This window comes from Podarcis pityusensis (assembly GCF_964106645.2).
Source record: "Podarcis pityusensis genome assembly, chromosome: 8".
Taxonomy (NCBI): Eukaryota; Metazoa; Chordata; class Lepidosauria; order Squamata; family Lacertidae; genus Podarcis; species Podarcis pityusensis.
Window position 1 is genome coordinate 15,402,295 of NC_138033.1, and position 19,414 is coordinate 15,421,708.

Here is a 19,414-nt window from a genome sequence, read left to right on the forward strand (position 1 = left end):
AGACTGGTGACTGGGAGTGGCCGCCGGGACCACATAACACCGGTCCTGAGAGATCTGCATTGGCTCCCAGTATGTTTCTGAGCACAATTCCAAGTGTTGGTGCTGACCTTTAAAGCCCTAAACGGCCTCGGTTCTGTATACTTGAAGCAGCGTCTCCACCCCCATCATTCAGCCCGGACACTGAGATCCAGCACTGAGGGCCTTCTGGTGGTTCCCTCATTGTGAGAAGTGAGGTTACAGGGAACCAGACAGAGGGCCTTCTCGGTAGTGGCGCCCGCCCTGTGGAATGTCCTCCCTTCAGTGTTGGGTTGAAATCACGACAGACGAGTAGCAAGTGTCATATGGGAGGCATCTCTGGAGCAAACCCCGAGAAGACTCTTTTATTGAATATTACAACATTGCCACAGGTGCGCGCGTTGCTGATTGGTTGATACAAACACAAAGCAACTTGTTGCTGATTGGTTAACACAAATACAAGGCAAGGGTTACATATAGGCATTAATCACCAATAGATTAAAGGCTGGGAAAGGGAGCACAGAACTAGACAGGCATGAAACCTCCTAATTAAATTATAACTAATGATTGATATAGCATGACTAAAACAATTACTAATGATTGATCATAACATGAAAGAATATAATAATCGTGTTCCGTAGATGTGGTCAACTATGCATTAAGAACAGGTCAGAGTATACTGTTTTCATGAACTTAAGATGAACTGAACATCCTAGGGAAATGAGGGAATGTCTTGGTATTTAGAACGGGTTGTACAGTATGTACAGAAGCAGAGAAAAGCTTAGAAGCAAGACTTCCCATAATGCCAGAGAAAAGCTTAGAAGCAGGACTTCCCATAATGCCACAGTTATGTGCAGAAGCAGAACTTCCCTTCACTTCAGATGTGAAAGAAATAAGCAGCTATCCTATTTTTAAAAGACATCTGAAGGCAGCCCTGTTCAGGGAAGTTTTTAATGTGTGACATTTTAGTGTATTTTTGGTCTCTGTGGAAGCCACCCAGAGTGGCTGGGGAAACCCAGCCAGGTGGGCGGGGTACAAATAAAAAATATTGTTGTTGTTGTTATTATTATTATTATTATTATTAAAATGGTAATAGTTTTGAGGCAACAACAGCAACAACCTGAGTCAACATTAAGCTGTTTATTGGGATTCTGCACACAACATAAAAAGGAAAATGGGCTTCAAGACAGACAGGGTCAAGTAAAACAAAACAACCTCTTTAAAAAATAAATAAATTATTAATAGTTTCAGAATTACAGAAGAAAAAGGAAAAAATTAAAAACAACACAACAATACATAAAAAAGAAGGAAAAAAAACAAAACATAAAAACCAATGCAACAATACAGCAAAAAGATAAAAAAAGAAAAGGAAAAAAAGACACAAATCCCATATTACATATCTTTAACTTCCATTTGCTTGTTTCATTGACCTCCTCACACCTCCCTTTTTGTATTCTAGTTTGATTAGTTATTTCAGCAAATTCTTTCCATCTTTCTCAATTTTTATTAAATAATTTATCTTAACAATTTAACCTATTAATTAACTCAACAAATTCTTTCCATCTTTTCCCCATATTCTGTTATTCAAATTACCTTAATTTATTTAACCTTATCTTACCGTAAAATAGTTTAGAACTTAAAGCTTAATACTCGATTATACATAACTCCTGATATCATTTCTACTAAAGCCATATAGTTTCATTCCAACATTTTCCCTAATATTCATTAATTTTAGGCTAATTCCCCCCCCCCAAAAAAATTCTTTATAAATTTTCTTCCAATCTTCATCCAACGTCTCTTCTTCCTGGTCTCGGGTCGTGTCAGTCCTTACTGTCCATTCCATCTAGTCTGTCAACCTGGTAATCTTATGTCCGAGGCCCTTAAGTCTCTTCCATGTCCCTTCTGCAGACCTTCTTCTTCTTGTTTATACTTGCCCTTTTCCTTGTCTTTTGTTGGTCTCTTTCTTAATTTCTTTCCTTTCTCATTGAGGAGTAGGTCTCTGGGGGATTCCAACCCAAAATTATCTCCATCTCCCTTCATCAAACCAGCCCATTCCCCACAGTCCCACTCCCCACAGTCATCAATGTAATCCAAAAAATATTTAAAAGCATATTTCAAGGTCTCTCCAAAGTTAAGAACCTCCTCAGCTCCAGACTCCCCTGGCCCCCTCCAACTCAATCTTCAAAGACAGCGGCTTATGCTCCTGTAGGGCCTCGGGTCTCTCCATTTGTATTATTTGAGGTGCAACCGCAACCTCCTCCATTATCTTCTGCACTTGCCCAGTCAGTACAGGTTCCTGAGTTGGTCCCTGAATGGTTTCTGTATCAATATTCCCTGTTTGCCCACAGTTATTAACCACAACAGTCATCAAATCCATTTTCTCATTCATCAAATCCATCTTCTCATGCATCTGTTCCAACAAGGCACTTGTCTTGCATAAAGCAAGCACCAAAACTTCCTCCCAGCTCATATTTAGTCAAGGTCAAAAAGGACTGGTCCCACGATCTTAATCTCACAGCTGTAGAGTCCTCAAGTAGACTGCAGCAACAATTTAGCAAGCTCCCTCTAGAGGAGACAATTTCTATTCGTATCCATTTTTTTAAGGCAAGTCCAGCAAAGGAAAATTACTTTCATTTTTCAGATATTTTGTTGCTTTAGAATGCAAAAGGCAACATTGGAATCAGTTTATTTCTCTTCTTTAGCTATCTGTCAAAGTATTCCATTCACAGTCAATGAACCTCTCCAACAATTTCTGTCCCTGACACCCCATTCCCAGGTTAGAGACAGTGGAAACTTATCTTTCTTCACTTCCTCTCCTGCAGGCGTTAAACAAAGTCCCCCCCCCTTTTTCTCCTGCTTCCAAGGGGGTTTCAGTAGTTATAAATGAAGGAAATTTAGACTTTTTTAACGACTTTCCAGGCTTTAGCTTACAAGGTTTTTGCTTCAGTCTATATACAAAAAGCGGAAGGCGGACTTCCTGTTTTGAACCTTCCCGCTTCGGTGCCAAATTAAGATATTTCTTGATCCAATTTTCCGTTTCTACTCACGGGCACTTGTTTTAAATCCAATTGTCCACAGGAAAAAGTCAGCACTCTCCGGCAATGGCTGTGCGGCTTCACTCCGTGAAAGTAGCAATCAGTTCGCAGCACCGCGCCGCTCACCCCACTTCACTCCGGAACCCCGAAATGGGGTTCCCAGTGAGTGGGGGGGCGCTCCTGGTGCCCTGCTGAACCCCACGTTCCCAGGCTTCCTCCGCCTGGGATTTCTAGCGGGTCCCCACCTTCGCCGTGGCGGGAAGACCCAGTTTCCACGGAGCCAGTTCCTCTGGTCAGAGTAACTCCGCCATTCACCGATGGCGTTAACCCGGAAGCCTAAAACAAAACAACCTCTAACCTTGCCATCCATGGCTGCCCCAAGACATTTGTCTGCCTGAAGCAAAGAGCAATATTTCTTCCCCTCCTGCACCCCATGCTCTTGTTTCACATACAGAAGCTGACCTGACTGGCAGTCAGGTCTTACTTCAGCACTGGGGATGGGACAGCAACTATCCCAGTACAGTCATACCTCTTGTTATGTTTGGTTCAGGTTACGTCTTTTCAGGTTGCATCCCACGGCGACCTGGAAGTACTGGAAAGAGTTACTTCCGGGTTTCCCCGCTCGCGTATGCGCAGATGCACAAATGACATCGCACACATGTGCAGAAGCGTCAAATCGCGACCCGCGTGTGCGTAGATGCGTGTTGCGTTCCTCTCAGGTTGCGTATGGGGCTCCGGAATGGATCCTGTTTGCAACCAGAGGTACCACTGTACTTGAAGGCAGCAGGCTAACTTAAGGAGCATAGGACACACTTCAGAGAAGAATCCTAGATCAATGGCAGACCATCTGCTTGGCATAGAGAAGGTCCTAGGTTCAGTCCCCAGCATTTCACCTTAGGACTGGGAATGCTCCCTGTCTGATTCACTGCAGAGCAGTTGCCAGTCTGTGCAGACAATATTGGGCTTGCTGGAACAATAATATAATGCAGGAAAAGGCGCTTCCTATATTCCTCTGCATGGAAGCTTTTCATCCAGCATCACTTGCTGCTCTGCCTGCCATCTATTGGCTACATACTCACAATAATTCCACCAGCATGCATCAATTGAGTAGATCTGGCATGCAGAAAGGCAGTGGGATTGTATGACCTGGGCTGCCTGCCTCTCTGCACATTGCAGTCATGCCTCCTGGGAGGAATTGAGAGAAGATGGCAAAGTGTGACAGCTGCTGGCCTAAGCCAGCAAGAAACAAGCACTGGGGGATCCCCAGGCAAGGATGGGAGAGAAACGGAGTACTGCCAATTTCCCACTTTCCTAAACAATATGCAAATCGAAATGCAAATGTCCCAAATTCTTATTTCCCCAAATGTTGCAATGCAGTTCTCCAACTGAATGTGGATGTGAAAGCATTAAAGGAAACTGCTTGCAAAAATGTGAATTAGGCCACATGGCGCACAAAAGGAGGAATGCACTCTAAATTACTGACAAATTTTCACGAGGACTTGAAAAAGAAGAAGAAGCCAACTGATGCCAAAAGAACTGGACAACTCAACATAAGATTGGCAAAGTGAGACATGGAAATGGACAAATTATTCCATTCCTAGCTCCAGCATAGCGAATGATCAAGGACAATAGGGGTTGCAGTCGAGGAACATCTAGAGCAGGGTTTCCCAAACTTGGGTCTCCCGCTGTTTTTGGACTACAGGTCCCATCATCCCTAGCTAGCAGGACCAGTGGTCAGGGATAATGGGAACTGTAGTTCAAAAACAGCTGGAGACCCCTGTTTGGGAAACTCTGATCTAGAGGGTCAAATCCTTTTCATCCCAGTTATAATCCTAAAAGCTGTCCAAGGAACAATCAGCCTGGTTTGTTACAATGCCAAGGAAATACTTCAAAACAAGGTAATCGAGTACTGCAGTCTTTGTCAACTTTAGGAAGAAGGATTCAGACATTAAAAGCATCTTTTTTCTTCACTGTATGTTGTCCATTACATCCACTACACCACAAACTCGCATCCAGAGTACTTCAAACTTTTTTTGTATTAAAATAAATAAATCCAGCTGATGTCTGTGTATGGAATAGCAGTGCTAATAATCCATGTTCTTCCTATTTCATTTGAAATAAACATATTGTTGTTTTTTCCTTGCATGGGCCAAAGACATCCAGGAGTGCACAGCCGTGTGTGACGCTGCAGCCTCCACTGAGCAAAAGAACTACAGAAGATCCAGGCAACATCATCCTCACTGCTTGCTTCCACCCTCTTCTGTTAATTGAGCCGCCTTCTGGTTTGAACAGCAAAAGGCCAAGCATCTTATGTTGTCAAACAGGCATTTTGAAATGAGGACATCCACTTAAGTAGACTTGGACACTGAAAGGAAGAGGGTTTCATGCAGTAAAACCAAGGCATCTCTTTGCAATAGAGCTTAGAAGTCCATGTCAAAAACGCTACACAAGCACAATCACACACACAGTGTTTAAAGAGTGGTAAACACTTTTCAATATATTGGTTGTATATGTTTGCATTCATGGTGGGACCAAGAGTAGCCCCATTTGCTGTGATGCCAAACAGAAATAATTTGTCCAGAGGTGCAAATAAATAAATTTCCAAGTAAGGTTAGAAATATGAGCAGTGTGGTAAATGTACAGAATGATTTGGGTGGTCTGAAAAGGATACGAAGCAAATAAATAAATAAATAAGGAACCATGGAGAGGTGGAGGCGGAAGTCTTTTGATACGAGACTTAACGAAAGAAACTGTAAGGTGTGTGTGAAAACGCATTAATAATAATAATAATAATAATAATAATAATAAGATTGTTACTATTGTTGTTCTTTGTTATTATTGTTATTCCTGAATTCTGACTTTTGTCCATTATTGGGGATCTCTGTTTTAATGGTGGTAATTTATCATGCTGGTGTCCTGTCTTTGTATACCGCTTAGAGGTTCTTAAATATTAAGCAGTTTAAAAACACTAAGAAATAAATAAGTGATATTCCTTCTCCCCAGCTATAGGGGATCTGGGAAAAATATGTTTGCTTTTTCGTCCAAGCCCATCCTGTGTTTCAGCCCAAATTGATGAACCTTCATACGTTGTTGGACTTTAACTCCCATTGTCTCTGCCTAATAAGTATATCTGAGGCTCCAATACTTTGGCCACCTCATGAGAAGAGAAAACTCCCTGGAAAAGACCCTGATGTTGGGAAAGATGGAGGGCACAAGGAGAAGGGGACAACAGAGGACGAGATGGTTGGACAGTGTTCTCGAAGCTACAAACATGAGTTTGACAAAGCTGCAGGAGGCAGTGGAAGACAGGAGTGCCTGGCGTGCTCTGGTCCAAGTGGTGACGAAGAGTCGGACACGACTAAAAGACTAATAATAATAATAATAATAATAAATTTTATTTATATCCCGCCCTCCCCAGCCGAAGCCGGGCTCAGGGCGGCTAACAACACTAAAATAGTGCAACATTATAAAAACATCAAAGAACTAATTAAAATCAAAATTGATGGCAACCATAAACTAAAGTATTGTAAAGATTGCCAAAGGAGGGAGTCAGGCTGCGCCCTGACCAAAGGCCTGGTGGAACAGCTCTGTCTTGCAGGCCCTGCGGAAAGATGTCAAGTCCTGGAGGGCCCTTGTCTCTTGTGACAGAGCGTTCCACCAGGTTGGAGCCGCAGCCGAAAAAGCCCTGGCTCTAGTTGAGGCCAGCCTAACCTCTCTGAGGCCTGGGACCTTCAAGATGTTTTTATTTGAAGACCGTAAGTTCCTCTGTGGGGCATACCAGGAGAGGCGGTCCCGTAGATACGAGGGTCCTAGGCCGTATAGGGCTTTGAAGGTTAAAACCAGCACCTTAAACCTGATCCTGTACTCCACCGGGAGCCAGTGCAGCTGGTATAGCACCGGATGAATGTGATCCCGCAGCGAAGACCCCGTAAGGAGTCTCGCTGCGGCATTCTGCACCCGCTGGAGTTTCTGGGTCAGTCTCAGGGGCAGCCCCACGTAGAGCGAGTTACAATAATCCAGTCTGGAGGTGACCGTCGCGTGGATCACAGTGGCTAGGTCAGGGCGAGAGAGGTAAGGAGCCAACTGCTTAGCTTGGCGGAGATGAAAAAATGCCGCCTTTGTTATAGCTGCAATCTGCGCCTCCATGGAGAGGGAGGTATCGAAGATTACACCCAAACTCTTAACGGACGGTGCTGGCACTAATTGCACCCCCGCAAGAGATGGGAGTTGCCCCCTCAATCCCATATCGTCCCGTCCCAGCCAGAGGACCTCTGTCTTCGAAGGATTTAACTTCAACCGGCTCCCACGTAACCATCCAGCCACAGCCTCCAAGCATCTGATCAGTGTGTCTGGGGCCGAGTCAGGATGGCCATCCATCAGCAGATAGAGTTGGGTGTCATCAGCATACTGATGGCAGCCCAGCCCAAAACTCCGGACAAGCTGGGCGAGGGGGCGCATAAAGATGTTAAAAAGCATCGGGGAGAGTATCGCACCCTGGGGCACTCCACACACCAAGGAGTGGCGGGATGACAGTTCCCCCCCAAGCGCCACCCTCTGTCCCCGACCAGAGAGAAACGAGCGCAGCCATTGAAGGACTGTGCCCTGGATCCCCACGTCGGCAAGGCGGTGGTCCAGGAGTTCGTGATCGACCATGTCGAAGGCTGCTGACAGGTCTAGAAGAATCAGCAGCCCCGACCCGCCTCGATCCAGCTGCCTGCGGAGATCATCTGCTAGGGCGACCAGAGCCGTCTCGGTCCCATGACCAGCGCGGAAGCTGGTCTAAACAACAACAATAAGTGTATCATGACTCTAAAGAGTCGGACTAGCAGGCTATCCTTGGTCAGGAGTAGCAACCTACATTTGCCTCTGAGATTTTCAGCTGCTACAGGCAACAATGCATAGGAATTCAAAGTCAGGTCTGGGGGACTCACTTCTGGCAATTGGTTGGGTAGGAACTTTACTTTTTTAGGCTGCAAAATCTTTCATCCCAAGGCAGGTGATGTTCTGGCCGTTGATCCAGGCTCTGTTCCCAGCACAGGAAGCTGGTCGCACTATTTTCCTGGACCTGAGGGGTCCTCAGGTGCTGTTTTCAAAGAGGGTCTCTCCATCCATTTGCTGCTGAAGCAGGAGTGGAGGCCTGGAGCACAGGGAGCAGGTGCAGAGGAGGCCATTCTCCTTATGCCAGCACACAGAATTTCTTATGTTGCTGCTGAGCCTGGAACCACTTAGGAAGGAACAAAAAGCCAGGGCGAGTGATAAACCAGCTCTGGGGATAAAATATCAGGCAGCAGTTTCATAATGAATCAGTAGAGGATGTTGCAAAGTGACTGCAGTTAAACAGTGGCAAGACTGTCTCATAGGGTGATGCTGCTGTGATACCAGCTCCCTCTTAAAGAAGAACTGTATTTTTGTGCTAATAAACCAATTCATGCTGCCCATTGGTCAACAGAATCACAGCTCTTGCAATTCGACAGAGGTGGTGGGCAGTACAGTGGTACCTTGGGTTACATACGCTTCAGGTTACATACGCTTCAGGTTACATACGCTTCAGGTTACAGTCGACAATTCTGAGCAAGACGGACCAATCTTGGTATAAGGCAACTTACCGGAAGAAGAAGAAATCAAGACAACAAACTTTTTAGAAAGGAATGGAAGTGGTTTATTGAATATTCAAAACCAAACTGTAAACAGATTAAGACATTGACAGGATTATTGTAAAAACCTGTAATATAAAAAATAAACATATACGTTATAAAGGAATAAGTTAAGACAATTTGGAGTATGCAGAAAAGGACAGAAATAAATGTAAGGAAAAGAGATGGAAGGGAGTAGAAATTGAAAATTTTAATACTTGGCAAAATAATTGTTGTAATGTATATAAATGAAAATTATAGAAATTTTAATAATAATAATAATAATAAATCTTGGTATAAGGCAGCTTTGAAAGTTCCGTTTTTGCATTGCCATTTCCCCCTCTCTAGAGGAAATGAGAGAATACATCAAGGAAGCCATGAATCAGAAGATAAGTTTCTAAACTCCAGATCTGGTGTGGCAGATTAATTGTGCACATTTGCACTGCTTTCTCGGTGGCAAGAAAGAATGATGGTAGATGTAGGAGAATATGAAGGAGAACTGGGGGATGCTTTCAGAACTGTCAAGACAAATTAGAGGGCAAATCTATCCATTGTTCCTAGCCATTATAGTTAAATGGTCAGAGGCGGTGCATCTCTGACTAGGAGATGCTGATTGCAGCAGAAGTGCCAGCATCTCTATGCTTGCTTTGGGATTGACTCTATAGCTATCCTGAAAGCATAGATGACATTGCATCAAAACCATTGTCATCCAACCTTTCCAGTGCATATCCCTGTCCTTTTCCTTAATGCTAAAAGCAATCCAATCATCCCTGATCATTGGCTGGGTGGGAACCCTGGGAGTGACAGTTCAATGTCTGGGGACCCAAAGTTGAAGAACACTGATCTAGGAGACCTGGTCTCCGAACACACCTTAGCTGCCTCTGGTGCCCAACCTGCGTGATCCACCCCTAATCACTAGGCAACTTCAATAGGGGCACTTGGAGGGTCTGAAATACAGCTGGAGTAGCAAACTCTGCAGAATGTTACATATAACATGAAACATGATACGAGCAAGACTTTGATTCCATTACGTTTGGGGAACCTTTGGCCCTGCAGATGTTGCTGAACTACAACTCTATAATCTCTGGCCATTGCCTACGCTTGATGGGGCTGATGGGAGTTGTAGTTCAGCAACAACTGAAGGGCCAAAGGTTTCCCAACCCCGATTGCATCTCTCCAAAACCCACTGAGGCCATCTGAGCTCTTGTCTTGATTGCCAAGTGTTTTGCAGTCTCACTTCCTGTGTGTTAGGCTGATCTTGTCAACATATCTTCTAGGAAATCCTCTAAGATACCAGTCTACAAGAGTAAACCAAATGCTTAGAAAGTGGGCTCAGTGAATGAGTTCCATCAGAAAAGAAGCAGCGAGGAGGGGGCACTGGATTCCTCCATTGCCTCTTTGAAAGGGAAACCTAGAATCACAGAATCACAGAGCTATAGTGTTGAAAGTGACCCTGAGGGGCATCTAGTCCAACCCCCTGCAATGCAGGAATCTCAACAAAATCATACAAAGCAGGTGCCCACCCAACCTCTGCTTGAAGACCTCCAGTGGAGGACAGTCCATAACTTGAGGGAGACCATTCCACTGTCGAACAACTCTTACCATCAGAAAGTTCTTCCTAATGTTTAAGGAAGTTCTTCTGGATTGAAGGTGAAATGGTGGTGGGAAAAAGAAGAAAGGTTCAGGATTGCTCTCCCATCAGTTTTCTGCTAGAAAGGTCCCTCCCAGCTCCTTTAAAGATTTGCCAACAAGCACCTATATTGGGGAGAAATGGGTCTGCCAGAGCCACAGGTAGTTCTGCCCTAGTGTGGGAACATCAGTTGTCTCATTGTAATCAAAGTAGAACCAAACCAAACCAAACCTGCATTCTGGAATGATGACTTGATGGGTTGGGGAATATGCTGAATGCTGTGGAGATAACAGAAACATAGGAATATTTTTCCTTCCTGTGATGATGCTGTGATTTGGGATTACACAACAACATTGATTGATGGCTAGCATAAACTAGTGGAGAATACTACTTTGTACTGTACCAGAGTAAAAGCCCATCTAGGAGGGTCAACTATTGTAAGCTTCTTTATCCCAACAGCCCTACAACCAACACTGGGAGCAAACTGAAATATGCACTGTGCCTAGGAGAACTTAATTTGATCACAATTAAATTGAGACTGTGGCAGGGATGGTGAGTTTCTGAACCTCCAAAAGCTGCTGGACTTCAGCTCTCTTCATCCCCCCTGGCCATTTTCCAAGATGGCAGGAGCTAAGGTTAGGTAGGTTTGAATGGCATCTGAAGAGCCAGTGATTCCACTTCTATGGCTTCAACATCGGTCATCTTCTTCCCCTGCTCTCGCCACCTCTGTATAGAAGAGTTTGGATTTGATATCCTGCCTTTCACTCCCTTTAAGGAGTCTCAAAGTGGCTAACATTCTCCTTTCCCTTCCGCCCCAACAACAAACACTCTGTGAGGTGAGTGGGGCTGAGAGACTTCAAAGAAGTGTGACTGGCCCAAGGTCACCCAGCAGCTGCATGTGGAGGAGCAGAGACGCGAACCCGGTTCCCCAGATTACGAGACTACCACTCTTAACCACTACACCACACTGGCTCTCATATATAGCCTGATGAAGAGTTATGGAGAAATCTTGCACATCATTTTCTGACATTTTGGTTGGCCTGAAAAAGGTCTTACTCTAATGTGGATTTGGGAGGGTTTTCATAATGGGCCAACGTGGCTAACTTTGATTTTCATGTACACACCTCCCTCTTCCCGGACCAAGAACCAGACTTGAAATCAAAGTAGAGGAAATTCATTCAGAATATGATAAAAATGCAGAAGAGGCAAATTTGAACACACTGAACAATTGCGTTCTCTTCCTTTGGGAAGAGAGAATGCTACTGAATTAATTAGAAAAGAAGTGGGTTTATGAAATCCATATCATATTTTTTTCCACTGAATTATTTCACTGAATAATCTGCCTGTGCAATTTAGCTCAATATGACTTGCAAGTGAAATCATTTTGAAATCTGTGGCTAACTAGCCATGATGGCTCTTTTCTAACTCCACTGTTGGAGGCAGTATGCCTCTGAGTACCAGTTGTTAGGGATCACAAGTGGGGATCACTGCTACTGTGCTCAGGTCCTGGTTGTGGGATTCCCAAAAGCATCTGTCTGGGCACTGAGAGAACAGGATGGTGGACTCCGTCAAACTGACAAAGTTGCTGGGTAGGGATCAGTAAGAGCCACACTTGCTGAATTCCTGCCTGCGCATGCAACTGTAAAAGGCACAAGAGTCCTACAATTAAAGAAGAAGAAGTCAGCAAATCTATTCTATGTGTCCTCAGTCAGGGCCAATGTCAGGGCTTAACATCTGTAGCCAGGATGCTGAAAACTCAGCATTCTTGGAGGGAACTCTGGCAATCTTGGCTCACCAGGGAGAAGTGCCTCTCCCCTTGTTGCCAGCCCATGCCTCAAAATCTGCTCAGGATGCTCTATTGATAGTCCTGCCCACCATCATATTTCTCTGGTTGTGGAATTCCCTCCCATGGGAGATACACTCGCAGACCCTCCAAGTGTCCCTATTTTCCAGGGACACTCCCAGATTTACAGAAGCCATCCTGGTTTCTGATTTGATCCTGGAATGTCCCGCCTTTCCTTAGGGTGTCTCTATTTCCATCAGAGAAATGATGGAGAGTATGGAGTTATCCAACCCCCGAGCCACCCGAAAGCAGCCATGTATGGGAAGTTTTTTAAGGTTTAATGTTTTATGATTTTTCATATATGTTGGGAGCTGCTTGGAGTGGCTAGGGCAACCCAGTCAGATGGGCAGAGGTATAAATAGTAAAATTATTATTATTTATATTGTTACGGAACAGGACATCCCTATTTTCATCAGAGAAACGTTGGAGAGTATGCACTCATCCCCCTTACTGACATCTCTTTGGCACCTGCTGAAAACATTTTCATTCCATCCACCACACATGTGCAAAGATGGGTGACCATTTGAACCTTTTCTATGCTTTATTCCTGTTGAATAATTGACTCCCATCTGCCTCAGCCAGCATAGCCAGCTGTACCAGATGATGGAAGCTGTAGTCCAGCAAACCCCTGCCCTGATTGAGTTCAGTGCTGTTTCACCTCCCAACATTGTCCACCTCAGGACTGCACTTTCCATAGTTGTGAAGGGAGTAACTTCAATCTTGGGCCCCCTGGTATTGTTAGTCCACAACTCCCACCATCCCTGATCATTGGCTATGTGTATGGGACCCTGGGAAAGACAGCTCAATGTCTGGGGACCCAAAGTTGAAGAACGCTGATCTAGGAGACCTGGTCTTCAAACACATCTCGGCTGCCTCTGGGGCCCAACTTGTGTGATCCACCCCTAATCACAAGGCAACTTCAATCCACTTGTCTAAAAATTGTTGGGTTTTTTGTGAACGGTTTGGCTCGTTCAAAGATTGATTTCACGCCCTAGCCACCCCTGCTGCCCAGCCTGAGTAGCCCACTCCTACTCACTAGGTGACTTCTTTTGTCTCAAAAATTGTTCAGTTGCAGAGGGGTTTCGTTTTTTAACATTCTGATTTGAACTTCAACATACCGAACTGATGTGGAGAAAGACCAGAAGGGCACAGAGTACTTTAGTTGGAACTAAATGACTCTTACGCAATACTCTTTTTTCCTGATAGCGGATTCTCTGCCAATCCAATTTCCTTCTTGCAGACACGCTGAAACGTCTTGCAGGCGTTACTCTCTGAAAGTAAACCCTTTTCTGCCTATATAAATATGTTCCAGAAAACTCCTCCAACAGTCTGCAGGAAGAAATCAAAGAGACTGAAGGACAACTCGTCTGGCTTAGAAGGTAAGCACACATAGCTTGAGAGGAGGGTGTCCAGTTTTCCCTAACACTGGATTCACTTCTTTAGCATGTAAATGACCAGGATATATCTATCAGGTGTATCTTTCACAAACATTGCAGCTCTAAATTGGGAAAGCTACATGGGCTAGATTTCTCTCTGGAATGCATGTGTTAAAGGCACAGGCCTTTGTGGCTGAATCTGCTTCCCCCAAGGAGTCCTGGGAATTGCACTTTGCTAAGGGGTCTGAGAGTTGTTATTAAGCACAACAGCTAAGAATGGGGAGAAATTCTATTCATTTCTCATTTAAAGGTGAGCCTACATAATTTGAACATTCTGAAACAAGAGAACTGGAACACAACTATCTTTCGCCATTTCCTTCAGCCAAATACTTTTTAAAAATGCATATACTGAGACAAAGTATACATTAAAACATGTAGGGAAAAGCATACAAAAGGAAATTGCTTTGCAAAAAGGTGTATATTATGATACATTTGTACAGAAATATTGATGCATTTTCATCAGGGTTTTTTTTAAAAAAATTGCAAATTGATCTGGAAATGTGGGGAATTGAATTTAAGATTAGAAAAAAAATGAGAAACTGAAAAAATCCAGATGGAGAGATTTGCTCATCTTTAGCAATAGCTAAATGAGGACCTCATATTTAGAGGCAGGATATTTCTCCGTTCCATATGTTTGGGGACAAGTAACGTGGCGAGTTCCTTGTCTGCCCTGCTTGTGAGCTGCCACATGTATCTGGCTGGGCTACTGAGATAAACAGAAGATGAGAAAGATGAACCAGCACATTAGTTCTCATTTTCTTATCATTTTGTTTCAGCAAGAAAAAAAGAGAGAGGAGTAAAGCAGAATCTGACACAGAAAGGAGTGATGAGCGTAACTGAACCAACAGATCATAGCAATTCAAATGATGACCCTGAGAAGAGGATGAATATTTTCACTATAGTAGCCTACAGTCTTATCGTCCTGTTGGGGGTCACTGGGAATGGGCTGGTCATTTTCATCACCGGCTTCCGTATGAAGAGGACAGTCAACACTGTCTGGTTCCTCAACTTGGCCATTGCTGATTTCACATTCACCTTCTCCCTGCTCCTGATAATTACTGATTTAGTCCTGGAATGGTGGCCATTTGGCCACGTGATGTGCAAGATCGGAAGCACCCTTAGCTACCTCAACCTTTATGGCAGCATTTATCTCCTCATGGTCATCAGCCTTGATCGATGCATTTCTACACTCTGGCCGGTGTGGGCTCATAATCACCGCACCCCTCAGCGAGCTTCCATTGTAGCCTTTGGAGTTTGGATCTTGGCTTTGGTGCTATGTTCACCACACATCTATTTCAGTGGAGAGGTTGCATACCCAAATGGCAAGAAGCGGTGTGTCCCTGATTATGGCAACACTCAGGAACAAAATAAGTTCACCCACAAAGCAATGACCATCAGTCAATTCATCTTTGCCTTCGTCATCCCCTTCAGTGTCATTGTCGTTTGCTATGGGGCAGTTGTTCTGAAACTGAGGAGGAACCAGTTGAGCCAATCAAACAAGCCCATCAAGGTCATCACAGCAGTGACTGTGGCCTTTTTTGTCTGCTGGCTACCCTCTCATATCCTCTCTTTCTACAAGAAAGAACCAGAAAACCAGGAATCGCAGTCAGAGCTTTTTATTATTGGTGAACGTTTGGCATACTGCTTGGCTTTCATCAACAGCTGCCTCAACCCCATCTTGTATGCCTTCATGGGTTTTGATTTCAGGCAGAAGCTGAGGCACTCACTCCTCTCTGCATTTGAAAATGCCTTTGCTGAGGACAGTGCCCAGAACACAGGAAGCTCCAATATCAAATCATCAGCTGCATTGGAGCTCCAGTAAATAAATACAGTGGTACCTCGGGTTACAGACGCTTCAGGTTACAGACGCTTCAGGTTACAGACTCTGCTAACCCAGAAATAGTACCTCGGGTTAAGAACTTTGCTTCAGGATAGAACAGAAATTGCACAACGACTGCGCGGCGGCAGCCGGAGGCCCCATTTGTTAAAGTGGTACCTCAGGTTGAGAATAGTTTCAGGTTAAGAACAGACCTCCAGAACGAATTAAGTTCTTAACCCGAGGTACCACTGTATTGTTGTGTTCAGCACATCCACTCCAAATCTGCTCTTCTGCATTTCCCCCATATTCTGAATTAATTGCTTCTACTTTGATTTTAGCCCCGGTTATTGATCCAGGAAGAGATATCTATGTATACGGGAAAAACGAAGTTAGCCATGTTGTCCCATTAACAAAATCCCCAATCCCACAATAGGGATTGTGAGACCTTTATTAGGCCCACAGAAATGTAAAAAATAATAAATAAATAAAATAGTGTGCAAGGTTTTGAGTTCTTCAGAACTCTTTGTCAGGCAAGATAGTAAATGAACTGACCCCCAAACCTAGGAGATAAATAACTATACAACCTTTAGAAGACATCTGAAGGCAGCCCTGTATACTGAAGCTTTTGATGTTATTGTTATTGTTTTGCTGTTTTTGATTTACTTATTTATTTGTTTTTCTCCTGCATTTTATTCTGTGAGGCTCCCTGACATCTTATGATGAAGGGCAGTATATAAATCAAATAAATAAATGAATAAATGAATAAATAAATAAATAAATAATGTTTGATGCTTTTTTATGTTTTTATATGTGCTGGAAGCCACTCAGGGTGGCTGGGGCAACCCAGCTAGATAGGCAGGGTATAAATAATAAAATGGTTTTTGTTGTTGTTTTTATTGTTCATAATGCAATGATTCCTGGGTTCCCTTCAGTCAGGAGCAGCAACCTGGAGCAGAGTGAGTGATTTGCCTCTTAGAGGTTTCCAAATGCTGCAGGCAATGATTCAGGTTCTGCTCTGGGGGGGCTTACCTATTGCAATTTGGTTGAGTAGGAACTTTAAACTGTATGCCAGCATCTCTGTGCTCGCCTGTGAGGGACTCTATAGCTATCCTGAAACCATAGATGACATTGCATCAAAACCATTGTCATCCAACCTATCCAGTGCATATCCCTCTCCTTTTCCTTAATGCAAGCATGGCCAAACGTGGCCCTCCAGCTGTTTTGGGACTACAATACCCATCATCCCTGACCACTGGTCCTGTTAGCTAGGGATGATGGGGGTTGTAGTCCCAAAACAGCTGAGGTGCCTTTGGAGCCAGCCCTGCTGACTGATAGCCATCCAACCTCTGTATAAAAACCTTCAAAGTCGACCGCCCTCCAAGATAATCTGTTCGACTATTGAACAGCTGGAGGACCAAGTTTGGCCATGCCTGCTTTAATGCTAGAAGCCCAATCTTTTGGAAAAGTAGGTTTGCTGTGCAAGATCTTTTACTCTGTAGGCCCCAAGAGGATCCGTCCCAAAGCAGGTGGTATTGTGATTCCCATCCAAGCTCTGTCTCTGGCACAGGAAATCGATGCCATCATTTGCCTGGACTCAACAAGCCACCTTCAAGGTGGCTTGTTCCCATAGCAGGTCTCTCCATCCACTTGCCACTGAAGCTGGGGTGGAGGACTAGAACGCGGGGGGCAGATGCAGTGGAAGCCAGTGCAGTGCATTTGACTGCTACTGAGCCCAGGGCCATCTAGAATGGAACAAAAAGCCCAGGTGAGTGATGGCACCATCTCTGGGATATAAATATAGGCCCACAGTGCCACTACGACTCACTAGAGGGCAGTGCAAAGTGACTGCAGTTAAGCAGTGACAAGATGGTCCTATGCAGCAATACCGCCGTGACACCAGCTCCCTCTTACAGATGATCTGTATATTTGCGACAATAAATGGATTAATGCTGTCTCTTGGTCAATGGAATCCTGACTTTGACATTTGGACAGAAGTGGTGGACAGTAATAGGTAAAAGCCTCACCTGCTGAATTTCTGGCTGTACGTGCAACTAGTAAAAGCACAAGAGAAGGAGGAGAAGGAGACAGAAGCACATTTAATCTAAGGATACTGAAGCAGGGCCAATGTTAGGGTTTGGTATCTGCAGACCCTGTCCCTATTTTCCAGGGACAAACCCGGATTTACAGAAGCCGTTCCGGTTTCCCTGTATAGGGAAGGTTTTTAATGTTTCATGTTTTATTATGATTTTATATACGTTGGAAGCAGACTTGAGTGCCTGGGGCAACCCAGTCCAATGGGTGTGGTATAAATATTATTATTATTATTATTATTGCTGCTGCTGCTGCTGCTGTTAAATAGCAATTCCTATTTTCATGGGCGAAATGTTAGAGAGTATGCATCTGTGGCCAGCATGCTGAAACTTCATCACCCTGGGAGGAAACACTGGCAACCCTGGTTCACAATGGCTCATGTAGAAATGCCTCTTCCGGTATTGCTAGCCCATTTCTCAAAATTTTCTTGGGAGGATACATAGATAGATAGATAGATAGATAGATGATAGATAGATGATATAGATAGGTAGATGATAGATAGATAGATGATAGATAGATAGATAGATAGATAGATAATAGATAGATGATAGATAGATAGATAGATAGATAGATAGATGATAGATAGATAGATAGATAGATAGATAGATATAGATAGATGATAGATAGATGATAGATAGATAGATAGATAGATAGATAGATAGATAGATAGATGATAGATAGATGATATAGATAGGTAGATAGATGATATAGATAGGTAGATGATAGATAGATAGATGATAGATAGATAGATAGATAGATAGATAGATAGATGATAGATAGATGATAGATAGATAGAAAGAAAGAAAGATAGATAGATAGATAGATAGATAGATAGATAGATAGATGATAGATAGATAGATAGATAGATAGAGATAGATAGATAGATAGATAGATAGATAGATAGATAGATAGATGATAGATAGATAGAGTCCCCCTTAACAGCTGTGTCAGGGCCTTGTTGGTCATTCCCCACCCCCAATTGTGGAATTCCCTCTTGTTGTAGATGCACTCATCTCCCTTGCTTTCCACTTTCTGTCATCTGGCGATAATCAGGGACACAGAATGGGACTACACTGGTACCTCGCAAGACGAATGCCTCACAAGACGAAAAACTCACAAGACGAAAGAGTTTTTTGTTCTTGAGTTGCTTCGCAAGACAAATTTCCCTATGGGCTTGCTTCGCAAGACGAAAACGTCTTGCAAGCTTGTTTCCTTTTTCCTATGGGAAACCGTTTCAATGCATTCCTATGGGAAACCGTGCTTCGCAAGACGAAAAATTCGCAAGACGAAAAAACTCGCTGAACGAATTAATTTCGGCTTGCAAGGCACCACTGTACCCACTTGCAATGCAGATGCTCGAGCACCAAGCTTTGGTCCTTCTTCTGCCTATCCAGCACTCTATCAAGTAGTCCTGCTAGATCAGAGGTGGAGCACCTGCAGCTGTGCAAATATTACCAAAGTCACCAACTCCCACTGACACAAGTGAGCATAGCCACCTGTCAGGGAAGAGGGACATTGTAGTCGAGCAGTACCTGAAGGGACGCAGGTCCCTACCCTAGCCTAGATCAGCGATGCTTCAACTACCACCATTGCCCATCTGAAGACCACATCTTCCATAGTTGGGAAAAGAATCACTTCAAGCAGGTCCCTACATATTGTTAGACTACAACTCCCACCATCCTTGGCCTAGGCTGTCCTTGGCCTGGACAGACATCAACAATATCTGGGGACCCAAAGTTGAAGAACGCTGATCTAGGAGATCAGGCGTCCAAACACACTTTAGCTGCCTCTGGTGCCCAATCTGTGTGGTCCACCCTTACTCACTAGGCAACTTCACTCATCTCAAAATTGTTGGGGCTTTTCGAACTCTCTGACACATTCAAAGATTGCAAAGGCACCAAGCACTTTAGCT

At 44.0% G+C, this 19,414-nt stretch overlaps 1 protein-coding gene across 1 annotated transcript; it reads left to right on the forward strand.

Moving 5' to 3' along the window:
* The first annotated feature begins 13,414 nt into the window (after positions 1 to 13,414).
* LOC308484041 (formyl peptide receptor 2-like) lies at positions 13,415 to 16,134 on the forward strand. The gene is made up of 2 exons (XM_081018539.1): positions 13,415 to 13,535; positions 14,369 to 16,134. The coding sequence occupies exons 1-2, from the start codon at positions 13,460 to 13,462 to the stop codon at positions 15,412 to 15,414; spliced, it is 1,122 nt and encodes a 373-aa protein (XP_080874665.1). The 5' UTR covers positions 13,415 to 13,459; the 3' UTR covers positions 15,415 to 16,134.
* Positions 16,135 to 19,414: the final 3,280 nt, after the last annotated feature.

Coding starts and splice junctions, on each gene's coding strand:
- LOC308484041 (XM_081018539.1), top strand. CDS start 13,460: ATGTTCCAGAAAACTCCTCCAACAGTCTGCAGGAAGAAATCAAAGAGA. Junction 13,536..14,368: donor CAACTCGTCTGGCTTAGAAG/GTAAGCACACAT, acceptor ATTTTGTTTCAG/CAAGAAAAAAAGAGAGAGGA.